Source organism: Zonotrichia leucophrys, chromosome 2 (assembly GCF_028769735.1).
Source record: "Zonotrichia leucophrys gambelii isolate GWCS_2022_RI chromosome 2, RI_Zleu_2.0, whole genome shotgun sequence".
In the NCBI taxonomy this organism is placed as follows: domain Eukaryota; kingdom Metazoa; phylum Chordata; class Aves; order Passeriformes; family Passerellidae; genus Zonotrichia; species Zonotrichia leucophrys.
This window is the reverse complement of record NC_088171.1, coordinates 141,216,429-141,241,516: the sequence shown is the minus strand read 5'-3', so window position 1 is coordinate 141,241,516 and position 25,088 is coordinate 141,216,429. Positions and strand designations below refer to the sequence as shown.

General features: G+C 40.4%; 1 protein-coding gene and 1 non-coding gene across 10 annotated transcripts; one reads left to right on the top strand and one right to left on the bottom strand.

The window, feature by feature from the left end:
• The first annotated feature begins 170 nt into the window (after positions 1–170).
• TRNAM-CAU (transfer RNA methionine (anticodon CAU)) lies at positions 171–243 on the top strand. The gene has a single exon. It is a non-coding gene; the product is annotated as a tRNA-Met (tRNA).
• Positions 244–1,598: 1,355 nt separating this feature from the next.
• On the bottom strand, positions 1,599–25,036 carry TBC1D31 (TBC1 domain family member 31). 9 transcript variants are annotated; one of them, XM_064706623.1, is made up of 23 exons: positions 24,941–25,036; positions 22,472–22,618; positions 21,798–21,913; positions 19,756–19,934; positions 17,307–17,458; positions 16,697–16,856; positions 16,252–16,452; positions 14,912–15,088; positions 14,019–14,098; positions 13,768–13,914; positions 13,357–13,490; positions 12,234–12,367; positions 11,435–11,614; positions 10,215–10,447; positions 9,462–9,611; positions 8,144–8,279; positions 7,243–7,329; positions 5,378–5,515; positions 4,373–4,549; positions 3,814–3,988; positions 2,651–2,767; positions 2,478–2,507; positions 1,599–1,967 (listed from the first exon to the last, which is right to left on the bottom strand). In XM_064706623.1, exons 1-23 carry the CDS (start codon positions 25,015–25,017, stop codon positions 1,831–1,833), a joined length of 3,264 nt encoding a protein of 1,087 aa, XP_064562693.1. In that variant the 5' UTR covers positions 25,018–25,036; the 3' UTR covers positions 1,599–1,830. The 9 variants fall into 9 exon arrangements, with proteins under 9 accessions (XP_064562693.1, XP_064562695.1, XP_064562696.1 ...); XM_064706625.1 differs by having other exon boundaries at positions 3,814–3,964; XM_064706626.1 differs by having other exon boundaries at positions 3,814–3,961.
• Positions 25,037–25,088: the final 52 nt, after the last annotated feature.

Genomic DNA, 25,088 nt, shown 5'->3' with positions numbered 1-25,088 from the left:
GTCACGCTGCGGTCCCACATGATCACTGCGAGCCCCCGCACGGGCAGCACAGGACCCCGCCCGCTGTGGGCGGAGGAGGGGCCGGGCCGGGCCGTGTCCTCCTGTGGCCTTATCGGGGAGCGAGGCCGCCGGTAGGACCAAGAGGCCTCACGGAGGAAGTTCTTCCAGCCGCCTCGTTAGCGCAGTAGGTAGCGCGTCAGTCTCATAATCTGAAGGTCGTGAGTTCGATCCTCACACGGGGCAAAGGCGGGCAGCTCTTTTGCTCTCGCCCGCGCTTTTAGCGGTGACAAACTCGCCCGACACCGCGCCCCGAGCCGGCCCGTGACTCCCGAGCCGTGCTCGTCGTGATTTCCGAAGCGGCGGTTCCAGGTCAGGGGCCTGGCCCTGCCGGGCTGGGCCACGGGAGTAACTCCTACAGTTATTCTCGCTCTTGGCAGCCCCTGGGCTGTGTGGGAGCCCTGCAGGGCTGTGGGCACCGGCAATGGCTCCTGCGGTGGGCAGCGGGCACACCCGGGGTCGGGCTGCGGGCAGGGCCCAGGAGCTGCTGTGGGGACACGGCCAGACACCAGCCCTGCCTGCGGGAAACGCTCCGGTTTATACACATTTACAAACCATAGGCACATACACACATAGCCCATAGTGCAGCCCAAAACCTCAGTGAGTTTATTATTTCCCTTTAACTGTAAGAAATAATTATATGTAAACTCCAAGAAAATAATCAGAAAAAGACAATTTTTCTCATCTACTCCCTCTTCCTCTGAGATGATCCTGGCTTGTTGCATTTTTCTCCCTTTGAAAAGGAATGAGGCCTCTTCTCCACACTCTGCTGAGGGCTGCAATGAGATTTCTAGAGATTCTGGTTGCTGCTAATGTGACTCTTTCTATTTCCAGATGCAGAAGATGTTAAGGCAAGGAAAACCAGGTAGAGCTTTGTGCTTTTAGGTTTTCATGTAATTTAACGAGCAGGAAAGAGGCTGTTCCCCGCCCCAGGTGACAAAAAGCTGCAGGTCAGAGCAATCATCCTGGGTCTGCCCAGTGCCTCAGCCCCAGGGCCAGCAGGAGCACTCTGCTCCCATACTGCTGCCCCAAAGAGCATCAGCAAAACCCCAGGGGAAGCAGAACAAATTAAGATCCCAGTCCTCATATTTTTACAGGGCCAAGTCTACGCCTGTATCAGCATGGTGTGTAGCAATTATGGATGATTCACTCTAATTTACTTTGCCCTATTCCCTTTTACTGTAACACCACATAATGTTCTTGACTTGGGTCAAAAGCATTAGCCATCAGTACCACAAGCACTACGAAGAGCACAGTATTTGTTTAGATTCTCTCTCCCATTCTTTCTCATGGAATGAACTTGCTAATATGTGTAACCACTGCATGCATCTCCAGCAGCAGGTGCTCCACATCCACTCTGGGCCTTGGTTTCAGTGTTTGGCCCTCACTGGAAAGGATTCTTTTCTCTGATTGCAGATTTCCCTGCTGCAACTTGTAGAATCCACTTTCACATCACTGACAAAACCAACATTTTAACAGTGGTTTGTTTCTTCAAGTCAGGGCAGCCACCAAAACAAAAAGAAATATACAAATACTGCACATTCAGTAACTTAATGGTAAAAAATTAGTTTATTTTAGAAGTAAAAAATAACAACAAGGTTACAAACAAAAGACATATTTTCTAGCTAGGATTTTATTCTTATATAAAAATATCTCCAAAAGCCTTTAATAAGTCTATGATCCATCTTGAATCACACTATACACACTATACATATTTAGCTTTTCACTGATTAATAATTTGAAGGTGCAGCTAAAGGTGCAGTGCAAGTCCCCTCAGGGCGAGCAGGCCGTGGCTGGGGCAGGGGCTGCCCGGAGGCCGGCCCGGGCCCGTGAGGCGATCCTGCGTCTGAGGCGCCGCACCTCGGCCATCAGCTCCCGCTCCCGGCGCGCCAGCTCGGCCCGGCTCCTGCCTGAGGACAAACAAGGGCAACAAACTTACCACTGCAACTGCTGCTTTTCCATAAGCACTACAAACACCTGCTGCAAAACAGACATGTCTGGCAGAGAAATGCTGGCTTTCAGTACCCCTGGATGTGAGGCAGCCCTCAGAGTGGTGAGAGCAAGTTCTGTGAGAGCAGTGCCTCTGCTGGCGACCAGGTCAGATGCTAATGGGGGCCACAGCAGGTCCAGAGGTTCCCACTGCCTGCAGACCTTTGAACACAAGGTGCATTGGAATTGAAACTGCTTCCACTGCCAGATTAGCTGGGACAGACCAGAGGAAATTGGACTAATTCTTGACTAAAACTCCCAGTCAGATTTTGATGAAAGACAGCTCTACAGCCTCTCAACATTCCCAAATCACAAACAGCTATGAAGACAGGAAAAGCATGGGCAAGATGATCAGGTCAGAATGCAACTAAATTAGGCTGAGGTTTACTAGGACCACTCTCATAACATGACACACTTCAGGCACTTCTTACCTACGCCATCCCTGGGAGCAAAGACATTTTCTGCAGGTGAAAGAGAACACAACAATAAACTGGTTTTACTATCCACTAAACACCTACACAGCTAATGGCTCAATCACACAGCTGGGTGTTCCAGCAATGCTCTGAAACCAAATGTGAAAGACACTCCTAACTTAAACACTTACTGCGTAGTGATGATGCTAATGTAGACAGATCACTGGGAGAGATGTTTCCAGACCCTGGCACTTGCTGGACTTCCACCTCTCTCTCTGTACACCTGGCCTTTAAGTCATGCAGTCTCTCTGTGGGAAATGGAAAGAAGGGTTCTTTGTAAATTAAAAATACTGACATTTCAAGTGAAGTTTTCTAGCTGGAGGTAAAACAGTTTTTCTCCAGTAAGCAAAGCTAGAACAATCACCCACTCCAGTTAATGGCAAGTACAATTTGCTCAGAATTAGAGGTCAATGTTTCTACTCTTTGGGTCAAAGCTATGCATCACAGCATTTCATTTTAAGGAATTACAGCTCTGTAATTTCATTAATTTCTTAAAATTCCCTTCAAGAAATTACAGCTCTTTAAGAAATTACATGTGCTGTTTCTTCCTATATAATTAATCTTCTGACAAACAGGCCACTAAGATCATATGGAATATGGCTACTCATGCTTGTAGTTTTAGGAGCCACCCATTTTAATTATGAACAGTTGCAAAATACTTCATACTAAGACATTAAGTAAATAAGGACAAAGGCTGAAAAAGTTTGCCCAAAGCAATACTAATCACCTAACCCTAATATTAATCACTAATTTTATGTAAGCCTTGGTAGCATGGTGGGGGGTAGGAGAAATACCTGCAAAAATACACAAATGCAGCACTTGAGAAGGATGTACTGACCAATTCTGGAAGTGCATAAATGTGTTGGGGTTTTTTTGTTTTTTTTTAACAAACACTTAGAAAAAGCACAAGTATTATTGGTATAATACTGTATGTGAGTATTATACCAGTTCTTGGTATAATACTGTATGTCATAGGAAAATATTATTTGACAGAAAATTTCTAATGGATGCGATTTTAAAATTATTTTAAGATGAGCTAGACCTGTGCTCCGACCAAAAATGCCATTTATACTGCTGCATTTGATAGGTGTCAAACTGAGATTTCTTTCTAAGTCTGGCCTTGGAAAACAGATACATCTGTTTCATTAAAGAATATTGCCAATAAGCAGTTATGGAGTGCTTAGTAAAGGAATTATGCTTAAGTTTATCCCCAATATTGGACAGTTCATTTGTGTTCAGTCATTGAATGCTTCATGCCAACATCCACACAGAACTGTGTTATCTACATGCTCACCAAAACAGCCATCTTCCCTCTGCAGCTTCTCAGCCAGTTCCAACTCATCATTCATTCTGTCATCTAAGAACTGCTTCCTGTGCCCATCTGCAGCAGCAGCCACCTTCTGCTCTTCCTCCAGTTGGGCTTTATTCTGTACAGCATCTTCCTGCTGTGCAACAGAGATATTAAATGTCTTCAGCAGATGTGTTGCAAGGAAAAAGCAAGAAACAGAACCATCTGGATTATTACAGATTACATATCATCCTAAAATCAAAATATGATAGTCAGCTGTGTGAAGGTTTCATTTTGAAAAATGTCTCATTCAAACACCTGGAGAAAGGTAAAAGTCTTGGGTCAGAGAATAAAATGAGAGGAACTTACAGAAATAGGAAAATGCTTTCCTAAGGCTAAACCACCGTTACCAATTCACTCTTGTGCTTCCAGAAACTCCCAGTCAAAACAGAAAAGGAGAATTCTAACAAAATATTTCTCTAATACACTTCAGCTTTCTGCACTCCCTTTTATAGGTGGTTACATATTTGCCAGGCCCACTTAGAAAAAGAAATTATGCAAATACCTTTTTTTCTTCTGCCTCCCTCATGGCCTTGAGCAGTTCAGCTTCTCTCACCCTGTTGTCATGCAGGAGCTTGGCAATCTCTCTGTAGCTCTCCTCCTGGTCCTGCTCATCCCACCTGGGTCTCCAGTCACTGGCAGTGTGCTTCTGCTCACCTCTGGCTACATTTTCTTCAGCCACCTAATAAAACACTTTTCTTACCAGAAATTCAGTCTATTCCAAGTGCACAGCCCTACCTACAGAGCAGGCAGGACAAACTGAGGTGGTCTCCAGGATGCCTGTCAGGTGTCCCTGCTAGAGCCACTAGCTGCACTAACAGGTGCAGCTGACACAAGATTGATACCTGAATGCCAATACTTTCACCCACATCCATCTGCTTCCAAAAATCAAATGCTGTTTACAAAAATTCAGACCCATATGTTTATTTCCAGACAATACACAAATGCAGATGCCAAGCATATGGGCAGTGGGATAGCTGCAACTATTTCTCCAACTGTGCAGTTACAAGTTCTGAGCTTGAAAATCTGAGCAATTCCTAATGTCAAGCTACACACATTCATTACTGTGATCTAGAAGACAGCTTCTACAGCTGAATTTCCTGCCAAGTACTACCAACTGAAATCTCCTTTGAGGCTGTCTTTTATTTTGTTATGGTTACAAACAAAACATGTTCCTTATCAGGAGGATGACTTGTTTTGAAAAGCACTTTTGAGTCTTACATGCTTTCTAAGTTTTGAGAAGTAAAAAAATAAAAGCTAATATTTCTGGCGGGTCCAGAGAATGTCAATATTATACAGATGTTTGGACACTTCAGTTTTTTGGAAATCTCTAAACTTTAAACATAGAATCTTAATCTATTAATATAGGTATCTAGAAATTAGATTTCTTTAGAAAATATTCCATATGGACATGAACTAATTCATTACAGTCAAAATACTATTAACCAGTACTACTTGTATAAGTTAGCATATTGACTCCCCAGAACACGTTAAGATCCAATCATCTTACTGTCTGAGCTTTCTGTATTTCTTCTTTATCCATTTCTATCAATCTCTGACCACGTTGATCTTCCAGATCCACCCTTCTCCGATGGGCCTCCACCTCTTTCATTTCCTTTGTAACTGCCTCTTGGTCTTTGATTAGATGCTGCCAAGCACACAAAACAAAAATTATTGTTGCTAAGCTACTAGCTCACATTGGTAATTCCATCTCTTTAACATTTATTAAATTTCATTAAACTAGTATTTGAATATATCCACACATCTCATCCCCCTGCATATCATAACTGTCCAAGACAGTCATAGACCCTGCTGTTTTATCCACTTGGAGCTAGATGAAGCATGAGTCATAACAGTGGCCTGAGTCATGACAAGGGATGTAATTCCATTCTCCAGATTACTGTGGTGAATAAAAGCAGAATTCCAACCTAAATGAACTAGATTCATCATGAAAATATTCTGCAATTTATGGCAAATTTTAGCCAAAACCCCGAAATGTTTCATAACTATAAAGTGTGTTTCATGGCACTGGGGTTTGTAATAAACACATCTGCAGCTTGAATGCAGAGATGATTTGCTGAAGCAGTACAACCAACAGCAGACCTAGAAACAGCATTTCAGCTTACCACCTTTTCTTCACATTCACCAGGGCACATCTACACAATTTTCTGCAAAAGTTAAAACTCCTTCCCAGGCCTGTAAGAATCTACTGAGCAGCTGAGGCAAAGTCAAGATCCTTTGAAGCTGGAGCAGGGACCCTTGCTGACAGCAGGGAGACAGTGCAGGGAAAGCCTGTCTGCACAGACTCTTGTGGGCAAACAGAGATCCTCAGCTAGTTAAATAATTGCTACCTTTCTAGCCTGGAGAGGATGATCACTGCAGAATTAGTTCCTTAGAGAGCTGACTTTACATGTACTGGAATACAAATGAGCTTAGCCTGGTTTGTGTTATGTAGCCACAATACAGTTGGCTGTGCATTGAATAAATAAATGCTAACAGAAATTTAGCCCAGTCGTGCTCAGTATGGATTATAACAAGTTTCTGACCAAAAGCTTTAAAAAAACCAAAGATAAACTGACATGTTTCAAAATGAGGATCAGAGAGCTGGATGTCTACTTCTCCTTTATTCTGTTGGATCTACACATATCAAGATGGGTACATGTAGCTTTGATTTCTAAACACTTAACTGAGTTATTTTTAATCAAAATGAACATTTCTAAAGCCTTCCATTGGCATCCTTGCTTTGCAGTAATTTATAATAATTATTTATAATAATTAACTAAAATTTAACTTTAAACAGAATTACTGATTTAAGTCATTTATTACTGAATAGCCATATTTCTGAAAAAATCAGTCATTTCAGAAAGGAACTGCACATTCCTGATGAACCATCCACTCCTTTTTGCTTAATGATGTTGTTGGCAACTAGACATTTTTTCATCACCTACATCAATCTGCTATACTGTTCTCTCCAGAAAATGCAGATATGTCTGGATATCACAGATGAAAAGGTGGGAGTTTCTGGATAAGGAACACATTGTTATACACTTATTACTTACATGTTCCTCACTTCCCTCAGGCAGCTGAGCCCATAACTAAACCCAGCAGCAACCAAATGATACCTCAGCAGAGGAAAAGAATAAGGAGGATATGACTGTTTTCACCCAAAACTCTCCAAGATAACAGTGAATTGTGTTAATGCTATTATCAACAGAGGATTTACTCTAAAAAAAAATCATTAAAGAGAAAAAAGAGAAAAATACCAGGCCCCCATTTCTCCTCACAAGGTGTGGTTGCATGAACGCAATCAAATCCAAGAACTTCAAATGAACAACCATTAAATATTTGTATTTAGTACAGTTCCCCAATAATTACCTGTTCAAAAAGCTGCTTCTGTGATTCAGGTTCTGTATCTTGGACAGCATTTGTTTCCTGCTGTCTCATAGATGCCTTGTTCTTCTGCTTTAAAAAAACATTATCAAAAAGAATGTCCAAACCCCATGCCTCTAAGTTCTGGTTAGTTTTCTGTCATACGAAGAATGGAAAATACTGCATAACAAAAGCACAGGGCAAGGTGGAGAAGAGGCATAGAAGAGTTTTGCATCCAGCCAAGCTGTGTTAGGGAAATACCAGTCTTGAACTAATGTTGAAAACCTGCCACAGGCAGCTCTGAATCGAGGAAGGAGCCCCTGAAGCCAGAATGCTCTGGAGGACAGTGGGCAGAAGGGGAAGGGGCTGCCTTACACCTGGCAGAACCTGAGCTGAGCTGGAGCTGAGGAGTGTAGCAGTGCCCTGACTGCAGAAACAGCCCCCCAGCTGCACTGTGCTCTGTGAAGTGTGCTGCTGAGACACACGGAATGGCCCTGCAAAGGCTCAGTGTGTGCCCATGAGCTGCAAACCCTTCCATTCCCAGCACCATTCCCATGGCACAGCTGCATGCCATGGTGCCTGGGTTAGTGACTGGGAGGCAGAGCCAGGCCTGGCCAGAGGCCACTGTGGAGCCTCTCAATCAATGGCAGAGTTAATTTGCAGTCTGGACATACAGCCCACAGACAGCTGAGAATTCACTAGTCCTTTAAGGAGCTCATTACATTTTTCAACACTGCCACTAACTGATAAATAATGCATTTACCACTTGAAGCAGTCTGCCTCATGCTAAGATTACCTCTGGGCTCACAAATCAAAGTATATCAATTAAATTTTTGTTATGCCTTTTTTCCTTGTTTATTTTCCCTATTAACCCTTGCATAAAAGAAATACTTGAGCAATACTCAACCTTTCTTGCAATTTCATCATCGAGACATTTCAGTTCCATTTGAAGCTGATCTTGGTGGTAGTTCAGAAAACGCCTTCTTGAACCATCTAAAAGTTGCAGTTCCTTTACTTTCAGTTCTCTTTTCACCACAGCAAGCCTTCAAGGCCAAAATAAACAGAAATAAACAAATAACAGAAATAATACGGTATGTGCAAAAGGTCAGTACCAAAGAGCACAAACACACAATGCAGTTGGCCATTAATTACTATGAGCTCATCTCCAGCTTAACAAAGCTTAGGATGGCTGCTTTCTTTCCTGTAAAATGTCCAGTTTTCATTTATGAGACAAAATTAAATTCACAGACACACATCTTCTAATGGCAATATCTCAAATTAAGCTTTATAGTCCTGTGCCCTGTTTCTGCTCCACTTTAATAAGTACTAGTTTAATGTTTTAAGGGTCCAAAACTGGAAACTACTCCTTAGAATAACTGCCAGTGTCCTGGCACCTCTTCCTGCACAAAATTAGTCCCAGGTTTATTTGGTAAATATCAAACTCTTTCAAGAAACAAAACCAGAAACTCACGTATTAATTGGTAAATAAAGTCTTGCTGTTTACTCAAAAAAAAGAAAAAAAAATCCAACTCTGTAGGTTACAGAGATTTAGGAGATGTGCTCAAAAATGTGGTGGTTAGGGACATGGTTTAGTGGTGAACCTGGCAGTGCTGGGTTAACTGTTAGACTTGATGATCTTAAAGGTAATTTCCAACTTAAATGATTACATGATTACCTGTAGTTCATCTAAGAAATTATAGAGATGTTGAAATTCTCTTAAACCTTCACAACTGCAAAAGGTACAGACTTACAGTTCAGCTTCATTACCATCACAACTCTTTGCTTATAAACTGATACACAAAGCAGTTGTTTGTCTAGATCCACTAGAAGTCCAAGTGCACAGTCACTGATCCTGTAAGTGACTTTTGTATCTGCAGTGTGGGTGTGCCCACAATGCATGTCTGAAGTCTCGCTGTGCAGACACACAGCAGCTGACTGTTTCAGAGACTTCCCAATCTGAAGGAACCAGAAAAATGGCTGGGAGCTGAGACAAGACTATGAAGTGACTTGACCTCTAATCTGCTGTATTCCCTCCAGGGAGTAAGAGGTGAGGTAGTAATACAACCCAAATCACTTAATTCCCAACCAAAATATGACCCACCAGACCACAGTTATCCCACATTACAATTTATACAAATTAGTGGTTATTTCTCCTTTACTCATGGTTAAAAATGTAATAGCAGGCTACAGTAGCCAGACCCCTAATGCTTCCTATATTCTAATACCTCTGTCTCTGTTCTGCCAACTTCTCTTCTTCCAGTAGGATTTTTTGTCTCTGTTCTTCAGCTTCTTGAAGTAATTTCTGCCTTTGATACCAGGCTTCATCTTCTGCTTTCTGTTCCTGTGCTTTGGCTTCTGATTCATGTGCTAACTGTCTACATGGAAGGAAGTCACATGTTAATCATTCAAACCAAATATCAAGAAATCACTTGATTACTTTGAAATTGATGACAGCACTAACAAAGAGCTGCTGAAATGAGATGACATGAAAATCTGGCATCCCCTTCATAGTGACAAGGTACATGAGGAAGAGCTACCACACTGACTGTTAGAGACAACAGGGCATTACAGATGAGTGCAGGTACTCTCTTCCTCACATTCTTAACAAAACCTGGTTTCTAAGGGTGCCTTGGCATCATGGTACCCACTGATTTCAAAAGCAAGCTAAGAACTCCTGGCCCTTCAAAACCTGGGCCCCACAAGGTCAATAGAGGTTTAGGCTCTGGCTATGAGCTTCCAAGTTCAGTGACTTGTAGCCCAGTATCTTCTGCTTAGTTAGCAGACATTTTTATTTAAGATAAGACTAATGATTTAATGTAAAAACATGTCAAACCAAGTAACTCTCAACCTTTAGCAGCTATTTCAAGTCCTTTTCCTGAATTTTCTTATCTCTCAAGACTACACATTATAACATACAAAGGCAATTATGTCCACCTGTCCTTCCCAGACTGAGACTGTCTTCAATTTCTCATTAATACCTCTCTCGCACGTATTCAATTTCATCTTGTCTGATCTTCTCCCATTTCTGAGCTTGATAATTCACAATGAACATGGGATATTTATTAAACACCGGGTACTGTCCTTTTGTAAGTGGTGTGAAGTCATCAAGCATTTGCTGGGGATGGATATCCAGAGGTGTAGCCTCCATAAGATGATAGGCTTCCTTAATCACAACATCAATGTCCACGTTGTTACGGTGATGAAAGAAATACTGTAAGACACATGCTGCCATTTACATTCTACACAAGATTATGCACTTTTATGTATTTTTACACAAATATATATTTATTTTTAATACACATATCTGGGAATTATCATGAAAAATAGCAAGATACATATTTCAACAGTTAATTTAAAAGTTTTTGAAGTTTTCCCTACCAATTCATAAAACATCACCAGCTCAAGTGACTTGAGCCAAACTTCTTCAAGGTAGGAAAGGATGCTGTGGTTCTTTTCATTCCCCTCAAATGGCAGCTGTGTAAGGGATTTGGGAAGCTGGGTGTCAATTTAGAGTGTCCAACAGTGACTCCTACCACTGGATAAACCTGCCTTGACTTTCAGTGTTCAGCCATGAAGCTCAGAAGTTTCTCCTCTTGCAGGACTATTCTTCCTGTCAAAAATCTTATCTACCAAGAAAATCTCTAAATGGTCATTATTAAACATAGCAATGATGTTATCTACTTGGTGTCAGTCAAATTGACTGCTCAAAAGCACATTCTAGAGGTGGAACCCTGTGTTTGCCGACAGAGATTTTTCATAGGAAAAAGAATCCTCTTCCCATGGAACATTAAACATAAGGAAACATTTTAATTTAGCTTCAGAGAACATCCAGTAATACTGACTAATTTTGAAAATCTGACAAGAGGATAATGATACAACATCACAGAATTATTGTGTATCATCTCCAGAGGCAGAAGTCCATACTAGATCCTCCAAAAAGAGACAGAATTATTTTGTGCTTGATGAACTATTGAAATTTTAAAAATAGCCTTTAGGGACATTAGAAAGCTTATGAAAGCTTTTAAAGTTCTCCTTGCATGAAACTGCAGGAAACTGCTCAGTGTTTTACTCATTTATTGTGTATTTGTCAAGTACCAGATATTAATTTGGAAATGGATCTCCTTGAAACCTGTCTAACAACAGATACAATGTTTTATACATCTTTTTCACATGATTGACTTAATATGAAAATGTTTACCTCAAAATCTGCTGCTTGATTACAGTGGAGCAAGGAAGCTCTGGAACATATAACATAGGCAATGACAATCATTAGAAAGTATGAAGGATGGTTGGAGAAAATATTGTCGAAGGCTTTCAGCCATTCTTCTCTTGTTAGAACCTCAGATAATAGTGTTTCTAGGAGAGGCCAAGCATAAACCTAAATTATTTGGGAAAATTGACAAAATAATCCATTAGTACAATTTTACCATTCCTTTTAAAGAAACAATGTGATTTTTCTTGCCTTATACCAAGAATTTACTAATCTATGAAAAAGGAAATAAACAGAACATTTCAAGATAAGTTTCACCACCTACTCTAAACATTCAAAGTTAATCTGGGGTGATTATACCACCTACTCTAAACATTCAAAATTAATCTGGAGTGATTACAAATACATTTCTTATTTCACTGGATGTCTGAATGTTCTCTTTAGATTTGTGAAGCTAAAATCATCCCTAATGATAAACAGGGATTAGAAAATTAGTTCATCACACTTATGTCCATGTTAAAAAAAGATACATTTATAATTTGATGAGTAGATTTTTAAAGAATGTGGACTTGAAAGCAAAAAACTTCTAAGGAACTAAAGTAGCATACATATGATCATGGCCAAGCAAAAACAACAGGAAATCAATGATATATTCTTTACACTCCCACATAATTCACTGCTATTTAACGAAAACTCCCCCAAACTAGAAATTTATCACAATAAAAGAACAGTGCACTATTATTCACTGCAGTATATTTTTGCATACAAAAGCTGCCTAGACTATTACCTGTGAAGTCACATTGTATTTTATTAAATGCTGAAGCAGTTCTTTGTCATGATGTGCCAAAACATTTTCCATCATACCAAGGACATTAATTGGAGGATTGGGAAAGTACTCAAACCAGTGTTGGCAAAAATTAACTGAAAGAGAACAAGAAGCTGAACACAATCCACTGTAATCCAGAGCAAAAGACTCATGACAACTTTGAAGTTGGGTAACCAAGCTGATGCATTTAAGGCGTTGTTTCAGGCAGCAAAACCTATTTAAGATACTCCCATATCTTCTCTGTCTGAGTGTTCCTACACCATTCCCACAGTACACTGCTCCTCCAGCTGCACTGGCATGGGTTTTGTGTCAGTACACTGTGATCCAGACTGAGGAACTGATCTGGCTCAAATACAAAGTGAAAAAAAAATCTGTGAGCTGTGGGACTAAGGCATGGGAGGCAGATGGGAATACTTAAATCAGTGTTTCTGTCTCACAAAACTACAGCCTGGATCAAGTAATTTTTAACATACTAAGAATAATTTCTGTAAACTTGGATACTTATTCACCAACAGCATGTGGTTGCAAAGTGGGTATGTATGCTTGGCAGCACATTTCTTCTGCAGATTTAGTAACAGCTGCAACAACTAATTTAAGTGTAAAGCACTTTAATTTAGAATGTTTCTTCAGAAGACTGCCACAGCCAGTGTTCAGACAAATGTGATGCTGAAGACAACTAAACAGAGTTTAGTTGAGAGATCATTCAAACCTTGAAAGAGATCATTCCCTGTTGGCTGGGAGCAGGTGACAGGTAGGCTGGGTGGCTGTGACTACTTTTCCCATGTCTCAGAGACCTAATTATTATGATATAATTACAGTAGATACATATGAGTTTGCAAATGCTAGATACATTTCAATTAGACTTTACAAACACTGTTAAAACTGCTAACTTTTTGCTAGAAACACTGCAAAAGGAAGTCTCATATTTTGAGGTTTGTGTTTTAAGCTCCATATTAATTCCTGGTAACACCATGGTGACCTATACATAAGGAAATAACTTATTCATTTCAGCAGGAAAAGCTCTTTTGCTTTGGAAGGCTTAAGCATGTTGAAGCATATCTGAGTTTTTAAAATCATTGCTTACCTACTACTGTAGCAACAACTTCAAAGCAGATCAGCTGGTTGTTCTGGAATAATTTTACAAATGGGAATGCTAGCAAAGGCATATAAGGTGTCTCAGCAAAGATAGCAGACCAGTGAGCTAGAGCTGACAAGGTCCTGTACACAGAGGCAAACAAAAAAATGTTGTGTAGGAAACATTGATCCAAAACCAAAAAAAAAATAGCGTGTATTTTACAACCACAACATTGAAAGATTGTGAACTTCAAGACAGATGCAAGATTGTAGGAGTTACCAAAACAATACAGCATGAAGGCACTACTATGTCATTTTAGAAATTTTCTTACAGCTGTTTCCAGCTACTGGATACATTTCAGATGACTATTTGAAAATAAGAATCAGTACTATTTTAAATAAATACAAATATATATTTTACCTCTGTAGAACTCTCAGCAGTTTCCCACTTTTGATAGGATACTCTTTCTGGATATTTACAAATGCACTGTGGATTCCCCTATCTATCAGGCTACTGAATGCCAAGTGATTTTCAGGAAGTTGTAATAAGGAACGCCAAACAAACATCCTGCAATTAAAATGCAGCCTTAGTCAAGGAAATTCTTTTTCACAGGCCAGTAAACACAAGCAATTTTATTTTGTGCAAGCATGAACATGCACATAAAAAAACACCTGTACTTAGCTGGATATTCTCCAAATCCTTTTAGTAAGGCCTGCAGACGTTTCTTGTTTAATCCACCTGGTAATTCATTCTACAAAACAGGAGATCAACAATAAATGTAACCATTTTCTCTTTCTTTGCCCTCTAATCAATGAGAGTGGCCAAATATTGAAGTTTATCACATAGAGTCAAAGAAAAAAATCAAACATGTATTGCTGTCTGCTACATAGTCCCAGGAACTTCAACAACAACAAAAAGGTAATTCCATCATCATTTATTGTCTCCTGAACTCAGAGAAGAGCTGCCATTGATTTCAGTCAGAAGCAGATCAGACCCAAACTGGCTGAACTGTGTACAAATACATGATGCATATAGCAAACTGTAAAGAATACTAACATAAGAAATAGATAATTTCTAACATCAGAAATAGATCATATGGTGACACATAAACAGGAATATATATATGATATATATATACACACATAAAAGGCACAAGATAAAGACAGAGAGAGAAAATGGCACTGTGATGACAGAGGGGAATAAATGTAACAGTAATTCATCTTCTAAATAATTAAGAACAAAAGGAAATGGATTCTAGGCAGACATTTTAGATGTGCCAGTTGGCTTTCTGCAGGGAAGCAGATCAGATCTAGCAAATACCAAATGCGTCACAAGTTGCTTGAACAACTGCAGAGGTACCCCAGACTGGAGGCAGCTCTGGCTGTGTCACATACTGTAGGAGTACAGGCTAAATAGAGAGAGAAAATGGTACTAAAATTTCCTTAATCCCTGCTCTGCTCAAATACCCAAGTGCTTCAGTGCCTGAACTTATTTTTTAAAGCAAATGGCAATGAAATATAAACACTGCAGACTGAAGGACAAAATATTTGCAATTTCTTCCTACCTCTTTATTTTCAAGTGATGTATTTGCTTGCAGTTTCAGCAATCTGCTTTGAATTTTGCTTTGTTTGGATTTCCATGGCCCCTTGGACCTTTCTGAAGTCACTTTTGTGATCAGTTTATTTGCCTCTGATGTGTACTTGGGCCCATCTTCTACAGTTTTGAACGTGAATGGTGGAGGCTAGTATTAAGTGAAAATAGCTTGGTTAGAATCTTGTAAGACAGATTACATAGAAATATAATTTGTTGTTTATTTTATATGCTACATTTTTGAGTATGATGGCCATAAAAAGAAGACTAGAACCACATTTCTACTATAAATAAACAGATATAGATTGTATACTCCTGGAAAAGGACGTCCACAAATAAAATTGCTCTAACTATGGGAAGGTTTATGTAGCTTCCAAGCTAACTCACACATCATGTTATTCCCTTGCTTAGCAAACAGTAAAAATATAATTGGGATACTGTAGATGTGTATCATGCACTGTTAAGGTTATTTACTTTAGTGTGTTTCTCAGTGTCATTAAAATATTTTGCATTTCTATAGCACCAGTTAAAAGAATACAGAACACCTTTACAAACTTTAATTAGTCTGCAGTGTCAGGCAGGTATTAATTAATTCAATGCTGGAGATTGTGAAAGCAAGTGACAAAGTGGATATCCCAGTTCATGTCAAACCGTCAGCAAAAGTGCAAATGGAATGCTGTGACATCTTTACACATCCTTCCTCAGCTCCAGCTCCATCATTATCCAGAGCTGCTTACTGTTTACATCAAAGACATGGTGATTAAAGATACATGGAATTCTGCATTTAGAAACCTGACTCCCATTAATAAATTAATGTAATAAAATAAGAACTGGTATTTAGAATGTTTGTTATTTAGGGAGGATTAGGAGTGTATCATTGTGCCATAAATGATGGGTGCTGGTATCCAGTAACACAGTAAGAAGAATAAAATCACAGTAACAAAAACACCATTTGTGCCCACAGTTTAAGAGAGCATTAGCTGCAAAGTATTTCCTGTAGGAAATGGAACAGAAGAGGCCCAATTATTCTGTTTCCATCTCCTCCAAAACACCATTACAAAAAGAAATTGATGCACACAAATTGCTATAGAAAGAAATACCATCTCCCCCTTCCAACACTATATATACCTTAAAAACACCAAGTTACCTGACAGGCTGGAGGAACTATGAAGGAAACAGTACAAATCACTTTTTCTTTATTTGTATTGTTAAATAGGCACCTCTGCAAACTACTGCTGATGCAGTCTGCTTATACAGACAAAGATCATCTTTAAGAGGACTTACTACTGTTTTAAGAAATGTAAAATACTCTACCTTATTTCCTTCTTGAGTCAAAGCTTGGACACTGTATAAGTTAAGGCTCCCATTTTCCATTACTGAAGCAATATACCGTCCATTTGGGCTAATCACAGCTGTACTAATTCCCTCTTCAGGACTCCCAATGTCAAAAAGAATTTGGGATGTTTCTATATTGATAAATCTCATAATATTATCTTGACTTAACACTCCAAGGACCTACAAGTTAAAAGGATTCATCCATTAATACTGCCAATGTAACAAATGTGGAATACCTGGAATACCCAATTCAGCAATGACATTCCATTAAGTTAAAGGAGCAGCTGAGCAAAGATTCAGCACAATAACTTTCCTTTTGTATCATATACCCCTAAATCCCTGAAGCCCCCCAAAAGCCCTCCAAGGACAAGTGTTGAATCTACTAACCAAAACTCCTGTCTTAAGCTTTATGAAAAAAACTGACCTGATTGGAGCCCCCATCAAAACTGTCAGGGAGGAATTCCAGGTGACGGACAGCTCGCACCTTCTCCGGCATCTGGATTATTCTTATCAACTGCTTTAATTCCAAACACCATAAGTGAAGATGATTTGATTTCCCACCAGCTACCAAAGTCCGACCATCCCTGCATCACAGGGAAAGCTTCCATCAGCACACTATAATTTAAATTGGTGTTAGCTAAAAAGAGAGATTGTTCATTTTGTTCTATGCCCTCAAATCACTTTTGAGTTGGCCATTATTCCTGTGATACTCTCCTGAAAGAACAAAGTAGCTCTTAAAATAAAATTTGCTTTAGTAAAGGATCGGATATTATCCTTAAAGGATATTATAAAATAAAATTTAAACCTTATTTTAGTGATCATTAAAAATCAGCCTAATTTATTTCAACTGTTATGGGACTATAATAAAAACTGCTACTGATCTTTGCTGAAAGTATCAGTCACAGCAGAGTTCAAAAGCTTATCATAGAAGATAGATCAATACTTCCACAAAGTATTACAAATAAAGAAAGAGAATCTGCTTAAAACCATATTTTTTATAGTCTGCCTTTAGAATGTTTAAAATAGCAATTTACCTGGTAACAGCAAACACCTTATAAAATAATACAGAACCTTCTACAGGAGGTGACAACTGGTATTTACAGTGAAGAGTATCAAATTCCCATGCAAAAACAGAATTATCTTTGAAACAGCTGAGAATGGTGTTACTCAATGGAAGAAAAAAAACCTGGAAGAATATGGAAAAGAAAAAAAAATGGGATGTTGTCAAGGAAGTACATTTTAAATTACCAAAGTGCATGGCAAAATAAAACATGGCAGGTATGGCTATTACTGTGACAGCCTAGAGAAGAGTAGGGTTGCTCTCCTTGCACTGGTTAAAATGTGTTGTACCCTTTGCTAAGCCAGTTTAACTCACTGAAATAACTGTTAAATTTTATCTGTCTTGTTTTTATGACTGTTAAACTTTATTGTTCCCAATGAGTGCAGCAAGGACGCAATATAAACGCTGGGGACACCACTGGCAGAGATTAAGTCAGTGCTACAAAGTTCATAATTTTGGTCTGAATGATCTCTTGGGGCCTTGAAAATCTGGAAATATGGATATGTGGGCTGGGTTTCATCTTAGTAACTGAAACAAATGAGTCACTTGACTGTGAGCAAAAGTAACCTGTGGGGAAAAGAGTCATCTCAGCTACCAGAGTAATTTATCTTCAGACAGACTGAGCTATCTGTCCTCCTTCAGGGTCCCTGAGGAAGACCAGACAAAGAATTGAGACTAAATGAATTTTGGTAAACTGGAGTACCAAATAGTTGGTAATTTTCTGCTTTGCCATAGAAAAATACCACAGGATGGTCACAAGCAGCTGTTGAATAAACAGTGATGCTTTGGAAACGATCATTGTAGATGTGTTGTATTCTCATCTGTCTCACCTGCTGTCTGTTCACTCTGCACCTCAGTCTCTATATTTTTAAATTAGTTTTGCCCCATGCCAACCTAACAGAAGGTGTATGTTGGAGTGCAACTGGGCTCAAGAGGCACCAAAAAGCACACAAAATGAGTGACACTGCTACAGTGGCTCAGAGAGCAAGCAAGAATCCAGCTTTGCATACTGAGTGTCGGGCCTGCAGTCTAATAATAAATCTGAACTTCAGTAAAGCACATATTTACCTGTATGTCTTAGACTGTGGAAAGAGAATAAATACCACTATTCTAAAGACAGGAAAATGAAATCTAGATCATTTGCATAATGTCCTGTAAGAAATGGTAGCACCACACAGAGCAGGCTCCCAGTTCCCAAATGTGATTTATTAATTCAATCATAATCTCTACTGTTTGGCTTTAAAAGTTGTTTCCATACTGCAACATCCTCATCCTACCAAATTCCAAGAGCCACTTATCAATAAGAAGTCCCTACACATAGCCTACACAAAGAAAGAAAGATACTGAGCACTAGAAAAATCTCCACTAGAGAAATGCATCCATCTTTGGAGGAAAGATGTTATAATTATTTTAGCAACATGTGCTACACAACAGTTTTAATAAAACAAACAAACAAAAATTGATGGATGATCTTTCCCAGTAATTGTTAGGTGACTATTTTAAGCTGACAGAATTTCTGCCTGACCCAGAAGTGGGTGAGGACACACAAATGAATAGCCTGGTTCTCTGCAAAAGCAGCATGGCTTTTTAGTGGCCAGCCTGACGAGAGGCTTGGTTTGAAGTGGTGTTTGTCAGACTATTCACTGCAGGGCAGCACGTGTGCAAGCCATGCTCAGGCACTGGGTCAGGACTTTCTGCAGTACCTAGACCAAAGTGTGACATTTGGTGGCGCAGGCAGACCTGTTTAAAATCGTGTAATGCCAAGGGAGACCTACTTAAACCACTCCCTGACACAAGCATGTCATCCTTCTCATCCCGTGCTGTTCCAGTGTGTCTGTGCAGCAAACAGAACCAAAGGAACCACCAGGCTGAGAAGCAGTGATTTCTTTTTGCTGAGTTCCTTTGCAGCCTCATTTGTTCCCACATTCAGAGCTTTGCCTGCACAGACAGAACAGATTTGCAATACGAAGCTGAACGAGGCAGGTGGTGGTGACTGTTAGAAGTTACCATTATGACACCAAAACTGGTTTTTTAACAACACCCTTAAATCCTACTACCATTCAGGTTGGAATCAATTTACACAGGTCCTCTGAGCCCACCCTAGGCTGATGCAAGGTCAACCTAGAAGATGGTTCCAACTTCCAAGTTAAATTGGATCAGTCAAGGTCATGTCCAAACAAGTTTTGAGTACCTCTAAAGATGGAAGTTCCTTAAAAGTTCCCAGGAGATCTTTGCAACTACTGAGTCATTATTTCAGTAGTCTGAGTGATGTGATGGGAAAAATGTTAAGATGAGATGCCCAAATATGATAAAAAAGATTAACCTGTATTTTAAAGACTATTTACAAGTAAAGTGATTTTCATATGTGATGTTGTACCTACTGTGGTGTGCTTGTTCACCTTTAGCAGTTGCTCTTTACTCACCTTTTGTATGCCCACAGACTGACGAACATTCAGCTTCCTTATTCTTTGGAAGGTGTCCAAGTCCCACAGTTGAGCTGTGTCAGTGGAAGTGGTGATGGCATACTTGCCAGAGCCATGGACAGAGATGGAAGACACAGAAGATTCATGGCCTCTCATCCAACTAACTAGCTCCTGGGTTCCTGCAGAAGTTGATGAAAAAGATATGACAGCCATTCAAAGTGGAACAACTACTACTTTAGTCTTTATTGTCAACACTATGCTGTGAGAGACTTTTAAGCATAACTAATATATAACCATTTGCCATCACAGCCCAACACACAGGAAACACAGGTATCAATCTTCATATAGGTATTATACCTTAGAGGCACAACCTTCTCCTCATCTCTAAATAACATTTTACAAATCATGCTCAGTTCTGCACAGAAAGCCAGCTTGCACAGACTTGATTCATTTAGCCTAAAAATCAATCTTAAAAAGCCATGAACAATGTGATCTGTTAAGTTCAGCATGTCTCACAGAATATCTGATGTGAACACCCACAGAAGCTGAGACTGAATGTTCTAGTGAGAATTCTGCACTTGTTTTTACTTGTGGACAGAATGTGTGAATGATTACACAACTATTTACAGGTGCAAAGAAGAAAGGTTTAATGACAACAGGCTGTGACTACAGAAAGGCAGAGTCAGGAAGCAACAGCTCATTAATTCTTTTAGAACCTTAAACATTTTTATGCTGTGCACTGCATTCTAAGGAAATGGCTCCTCTGACTACAATGTCTCCCACTTGTGACTGCATGACCACTAATCTTCCCTCAGCGACCAAACTGCACTGGTGGCAATTACACTGTTTACACTGGGTGGTTTGCCTGGCAGCCCATGGAGTGGCTCCAGCTACTGCTGTGGCATCAAAGATAGGAAATGGCCATAAAGCAGCTCATAAAGAGCAACAGTCAAACTTTCTGCTGTGCTTACAGACAATGGAGTGCTTAAAGCTGTCATCACCTGAGAGGCGACATGGGATTAGAGAGTGTCCTCTAAAGAAGGGGATGGAGCCCAACAGGTAAGAAATACCCTAAGGAACTGCCCTGGTTTGGGTGAGTACCATTCATATTTTAGAACATTCTTCAGTATGACTTGGTCTCTGGAAACAGCACCACATGAACATGCAGTACTCTCTGGAGTAATAAAGATTTTTCTAAGTGCATCCAAACATCTAAGTTTGGTCTTGTTGTTGTTGAAAGGATAAGAAAGAGTGCAGGGGATTTCAGACCTTAACTCTGACTCCTCCTCTGTTTTGAGGAACACTGTGGTACATTAAAATCTTCACAGATAATCTCAAGCCCTAAAACTGCAGATGAGTGATTCCTACAGCTTTTTAAAAATATTTAAATACAGATAATAATTGGATATAATGGAGACATTACAAATGCATTTTCTGATAGGTAAAGAATAATTTATGAAGAATGAATTGTCCCTGCCCTTCACCATTTAACTTCTAATCAAGACAGACACACACAGCTGTAATGTAAATTTTAAATATTGCTTTTCAATAAGGATACAGAATTACTTGAATACTCAAAAGTATTGACATTTCTTTTAGTGTACATTGTCTAAATGTTTGTACATTGTCTAAAACTTTGTTCAAATATTTTACTGTAAATATAATCAAGAATATGCATGCTAACATACTGACAACTGGTTTTGGCTTTATTTTAATACAGTACCTCATTCTAAGTAAACATATTAAAAACTGCTTAAAAAAAAGGTAACATACCTAACAACAATCCTGTGGTGGACTTCAGTTAAACAAATGCCTGTGTGACTCAGTGGGAATAAAGAACTTTGGCAAAGCAAAGGGTTCATTTAGGTTCATTTACCCAAGGACTACAACCAACACGGGCTCAAACTTTTCAGACAGATGGCATGAAATACATAGTATAATTTCCATAAAACAAATTATTGAAAAATGCAAGATCAAAACTAAAATTATGTAAGTTTTCATGCCAATACAGATAGCATTTAAGTCTTGAAATTTCTCCTTACCTGTATCAAAGCACTTAACAGAATAATCTGCCAAAGCCACGAGGAACTCTGTCTTTCTGCGAAGATTAAATGCCAAAGCAGTGCAAGCCTGCATTGTTCTCTGAACAAGGCTGAACCTATTTAAAAATACACATTCTCATTGTGTTAGGAAGCTTTGGTTCATTTAATGTCAAGTGAAGTAATAATTTAATTGGTTTCAATACATTACACAGAGAGAAAAAAATAAACTCAGAAGACGGGAGTAAGGAAATAATATCCAATTATAATAGATCTAAAAACCAGTGCTAGTATTTTAAAACTCAGTAGTAAAATGCTGAAAGACTGGTTGATGTATTTCTGCAAATGAAAACACTAGGTCTAGTCTACTGTAATTTGTGGTCACTCACCGATCTGTACTGGCCCAAGAGTAACTTCTGGTGGCAGCCCTTAAATTCTATGGCATTGCTGTTCTTTTTACAGTTGCAAGCCTCGGATCTTTTTGAGCAGCTAAACTAATGAATTTAGGGAGCCTACACAAGGCACTGGGTTGAACTTTTAGCCCTGAGCAAATGATTACCTATTTAAAACTATCTAGTTAAAACCTGACCTGTGGGATCCTATCCAGGCAAGTTCCACACCCCTGAATGCTACAGATGTCTCAGACAATTAAAAAGCCTTGATAGAAATATTCTTACCTGTTCCCATTCAAGTCAAAAACATAGATATTCCCTTGGCGGTCTCCAGCGAGGAGGGAATCCCCAGAACTGTCAAAAGCCACATTCAGAAAATGTATTGTCTTGGAATGGTACCCTTGGACACTGTGGATTATGTTCACCATAACTCTGTGAAGAAAGCCAGCAAAACAACCATGCTTAGAATCATTTTATTACCATTTATATCTCTAAGACATAGGATTAAAATGTTTCTATCTTATGATTTTACAATTCTGATTTTCCATGTTCTATGAAAAATCTCTCATGAAAACCATATTATGCTACAAAGGAAGTAATTCACTGGGTTGGAAGCTGGGTGGGAGACATGTAAGGCAGATGGGGGAAATTCACCATTCACAATCCTTTTGTGTGGTTCCTGGTTACCTGATTTCCATTTTTAATGAATAACACTAATATATACTGATCTATCTGAAAGCCCAACTCAACACTCAGCAAGGAACCTGGCTCATCATCACCACTGCAAAGAACATTCTAGAAAACTGAGAAGCTGTGCATTACTGTAAGAAACTAGTCTGTTTAGATGTGGGGAAAATCAGTTTTAATATCACTTCTTTTCACAGTCTTCAAAAGTATTGGAATTGTTAAGCTTGGAAAAGAGAAAGCTCTGATGTGACCTAATTGTGGCCTTCCAGCACGTGAAAGGAGCCTACAAGAAAGGAGGAGAGAGACTTTTTACAAAGGCCTGGAATGACAGGACAAGGATGAATTGCTTCAAACTGAAAGAGAGTAGGTTTACATTAGACACTGGGAAAAAAATTCTTTACTGTGAGGGTGGTGAGACAACCAGGCTCCCTAGACAAGTTCTGGATGCTCCATCCCTGGAAGCGCTCAAGGCCAGGCTGGATGGTGCCCTGAGCAGCTTGGTCCAGTGGAAGGTGTCTGGGGGGTTGGAACTAGATGATCTTTGAGGCCTCTTTCCACTCCAAACCATTCTATGATTCTATGAAGAAAGCCCTATTTATTACTATTCATCTGAGCTATTATAGACCAAAAGTTTCCTGTTTGCTACTTCTATCTTTGTATGGTGCTGCCCACATAAAACAGAGCTAGATGCAGAAATGGGCAGAATAAGCTGTAAGAGGAAGGGTTTTCCAGGAAGCAGGAGATTGTGATTTGGAAGATCTGCTATTCCTGGATTTATTGCCTAACAAGCCAATAATTTTGTATTATCACTTGGATGTGAATTCAAAGTTAAGCTAAACACCAAAACTGTGCCAGATACTGGCAGGCTGATTAAAGACTGCAGAGTACTTGCAGACCATAGTTATATGAGATATATATGAGACTGCTAGGTCTGAGACACAGAATATGCTACCCAGCACCTTCATGGGGCTGGGGGCTTTGTTCCAAAGTCTGAGTGAACACATACAGCTATGGTACAGACTACAGATAAAACTAATTGCACCTTACTATTAAGCCCATGCTTTTCTTCAATAAAAGGGCCATAAAAATGAAATTAGAAAGATAAAAAATTTTAAAGTGTAATTGAAATCTAGTGATGTTTGTGTGGGATTATGACATTAAAGGCCCTAACAAATGAAGTATGACTTCTGCTTCTAAAACCACCCTGAAACACAAGTACCTATCACTGCAGCTACAGCCCCCCCCCCAGGCCTTTTCAACGTCACTCTCTGCCTTTCAGAAGTTTCCCTGCAAGTGAACTAAGCCAGGAGAACAGAGTCAGGAGCTCACGGGGCAGCCTCCAGAGTCCCGCAGGACACAGGCCCCCAAAGCAGCGTTTGTGCTGCTGCTCTTCAGCTTGGACCAGGCAGTATTTACACAGCACACCACACTGCGATTAATCTCCTGGAATTCTCCCGTGGCATTTTATTCAATACACCTGAACCAGGGTAAGTGCCCGGGCGAGCTGAGCAGCCTGAGAGCGGGGGTGTCAGCGCCTCCTTGGGGACCGGCTCCGTCTTCAGGAGCGCATCCCATTAATATCTGTTTATGTATACATTTATATATGGGATATGTAATATCCCATCTCAAGGGCGGGTGCCAAGGGCATCCGTGCCGGACTCTTCTCGGTGCTGCCCAGCGACAGGATGAGGAGCAACGGCCTTAAACCAAAACACCAAAGTTTCACCTCAGCAAGAGGAAGAACCTCACGTTGAGGATGGCAGGGCACCAAACAGGCTGCCCGGGGAGGTGGTGGAGTGTCCCTCTCCGGAGACATTCCAAGCCCACCTGGACCCTGCTCTAGGTGGCCCTGCCGTGGCAGGGCTTGGACCGGATGATCTTCAGAGACTCCTTCCAACCGCAGCGATTCTGTGACCCGAGGAGAACGCGCTACTTTCGTTATCTGACCGGCTATCCCCTGGCTGCCCCTTCAACCACCCTGCAGAGGCTCAGGTGGGCCCGGGCCGGCCCCGCCCCGTCCGCCCGCTCCTCTCGGGCAGCCACCGCCCCCCGGCCCGGCCCCGTTACCCCCGCGGTGCGGCCGCCCCCGCCCTGCGGCTCCAGATGGGCCCACGCCGCCGCTCGCCCAGATCGCAGCGCTCCATCCCCGCCCGGCGCCGCCGCTCCCGCGCTGCCCTCAGGGCTCCGCCCACGCTCCGAGCCGGGGGGGCGCCGT

Coding starts and splice junctions, on each gene's coding strand:
- TBC1D31 (XM_064706623.1), bottom strand. CDS start 25,017: ATGGAGCGCTGCGATCTGGGCGAGCGGCGGCGTGGGCCCATCTGGAGC. Junction 21,914..22,471: donor TTTGACTTGAATGGGAACAG/GTAAGAATATTT, acceptor ATTTTTAAATAG/GTTCAGCCTTGTTCAGAGAA. Junction 17,459..19,755: donor AGTCTGTGGGCATACAAAAG/GTGAGTAAAGAG, acceptor ATATTCTTCCAG/GTTTTTTTTCTTCCATTGAG.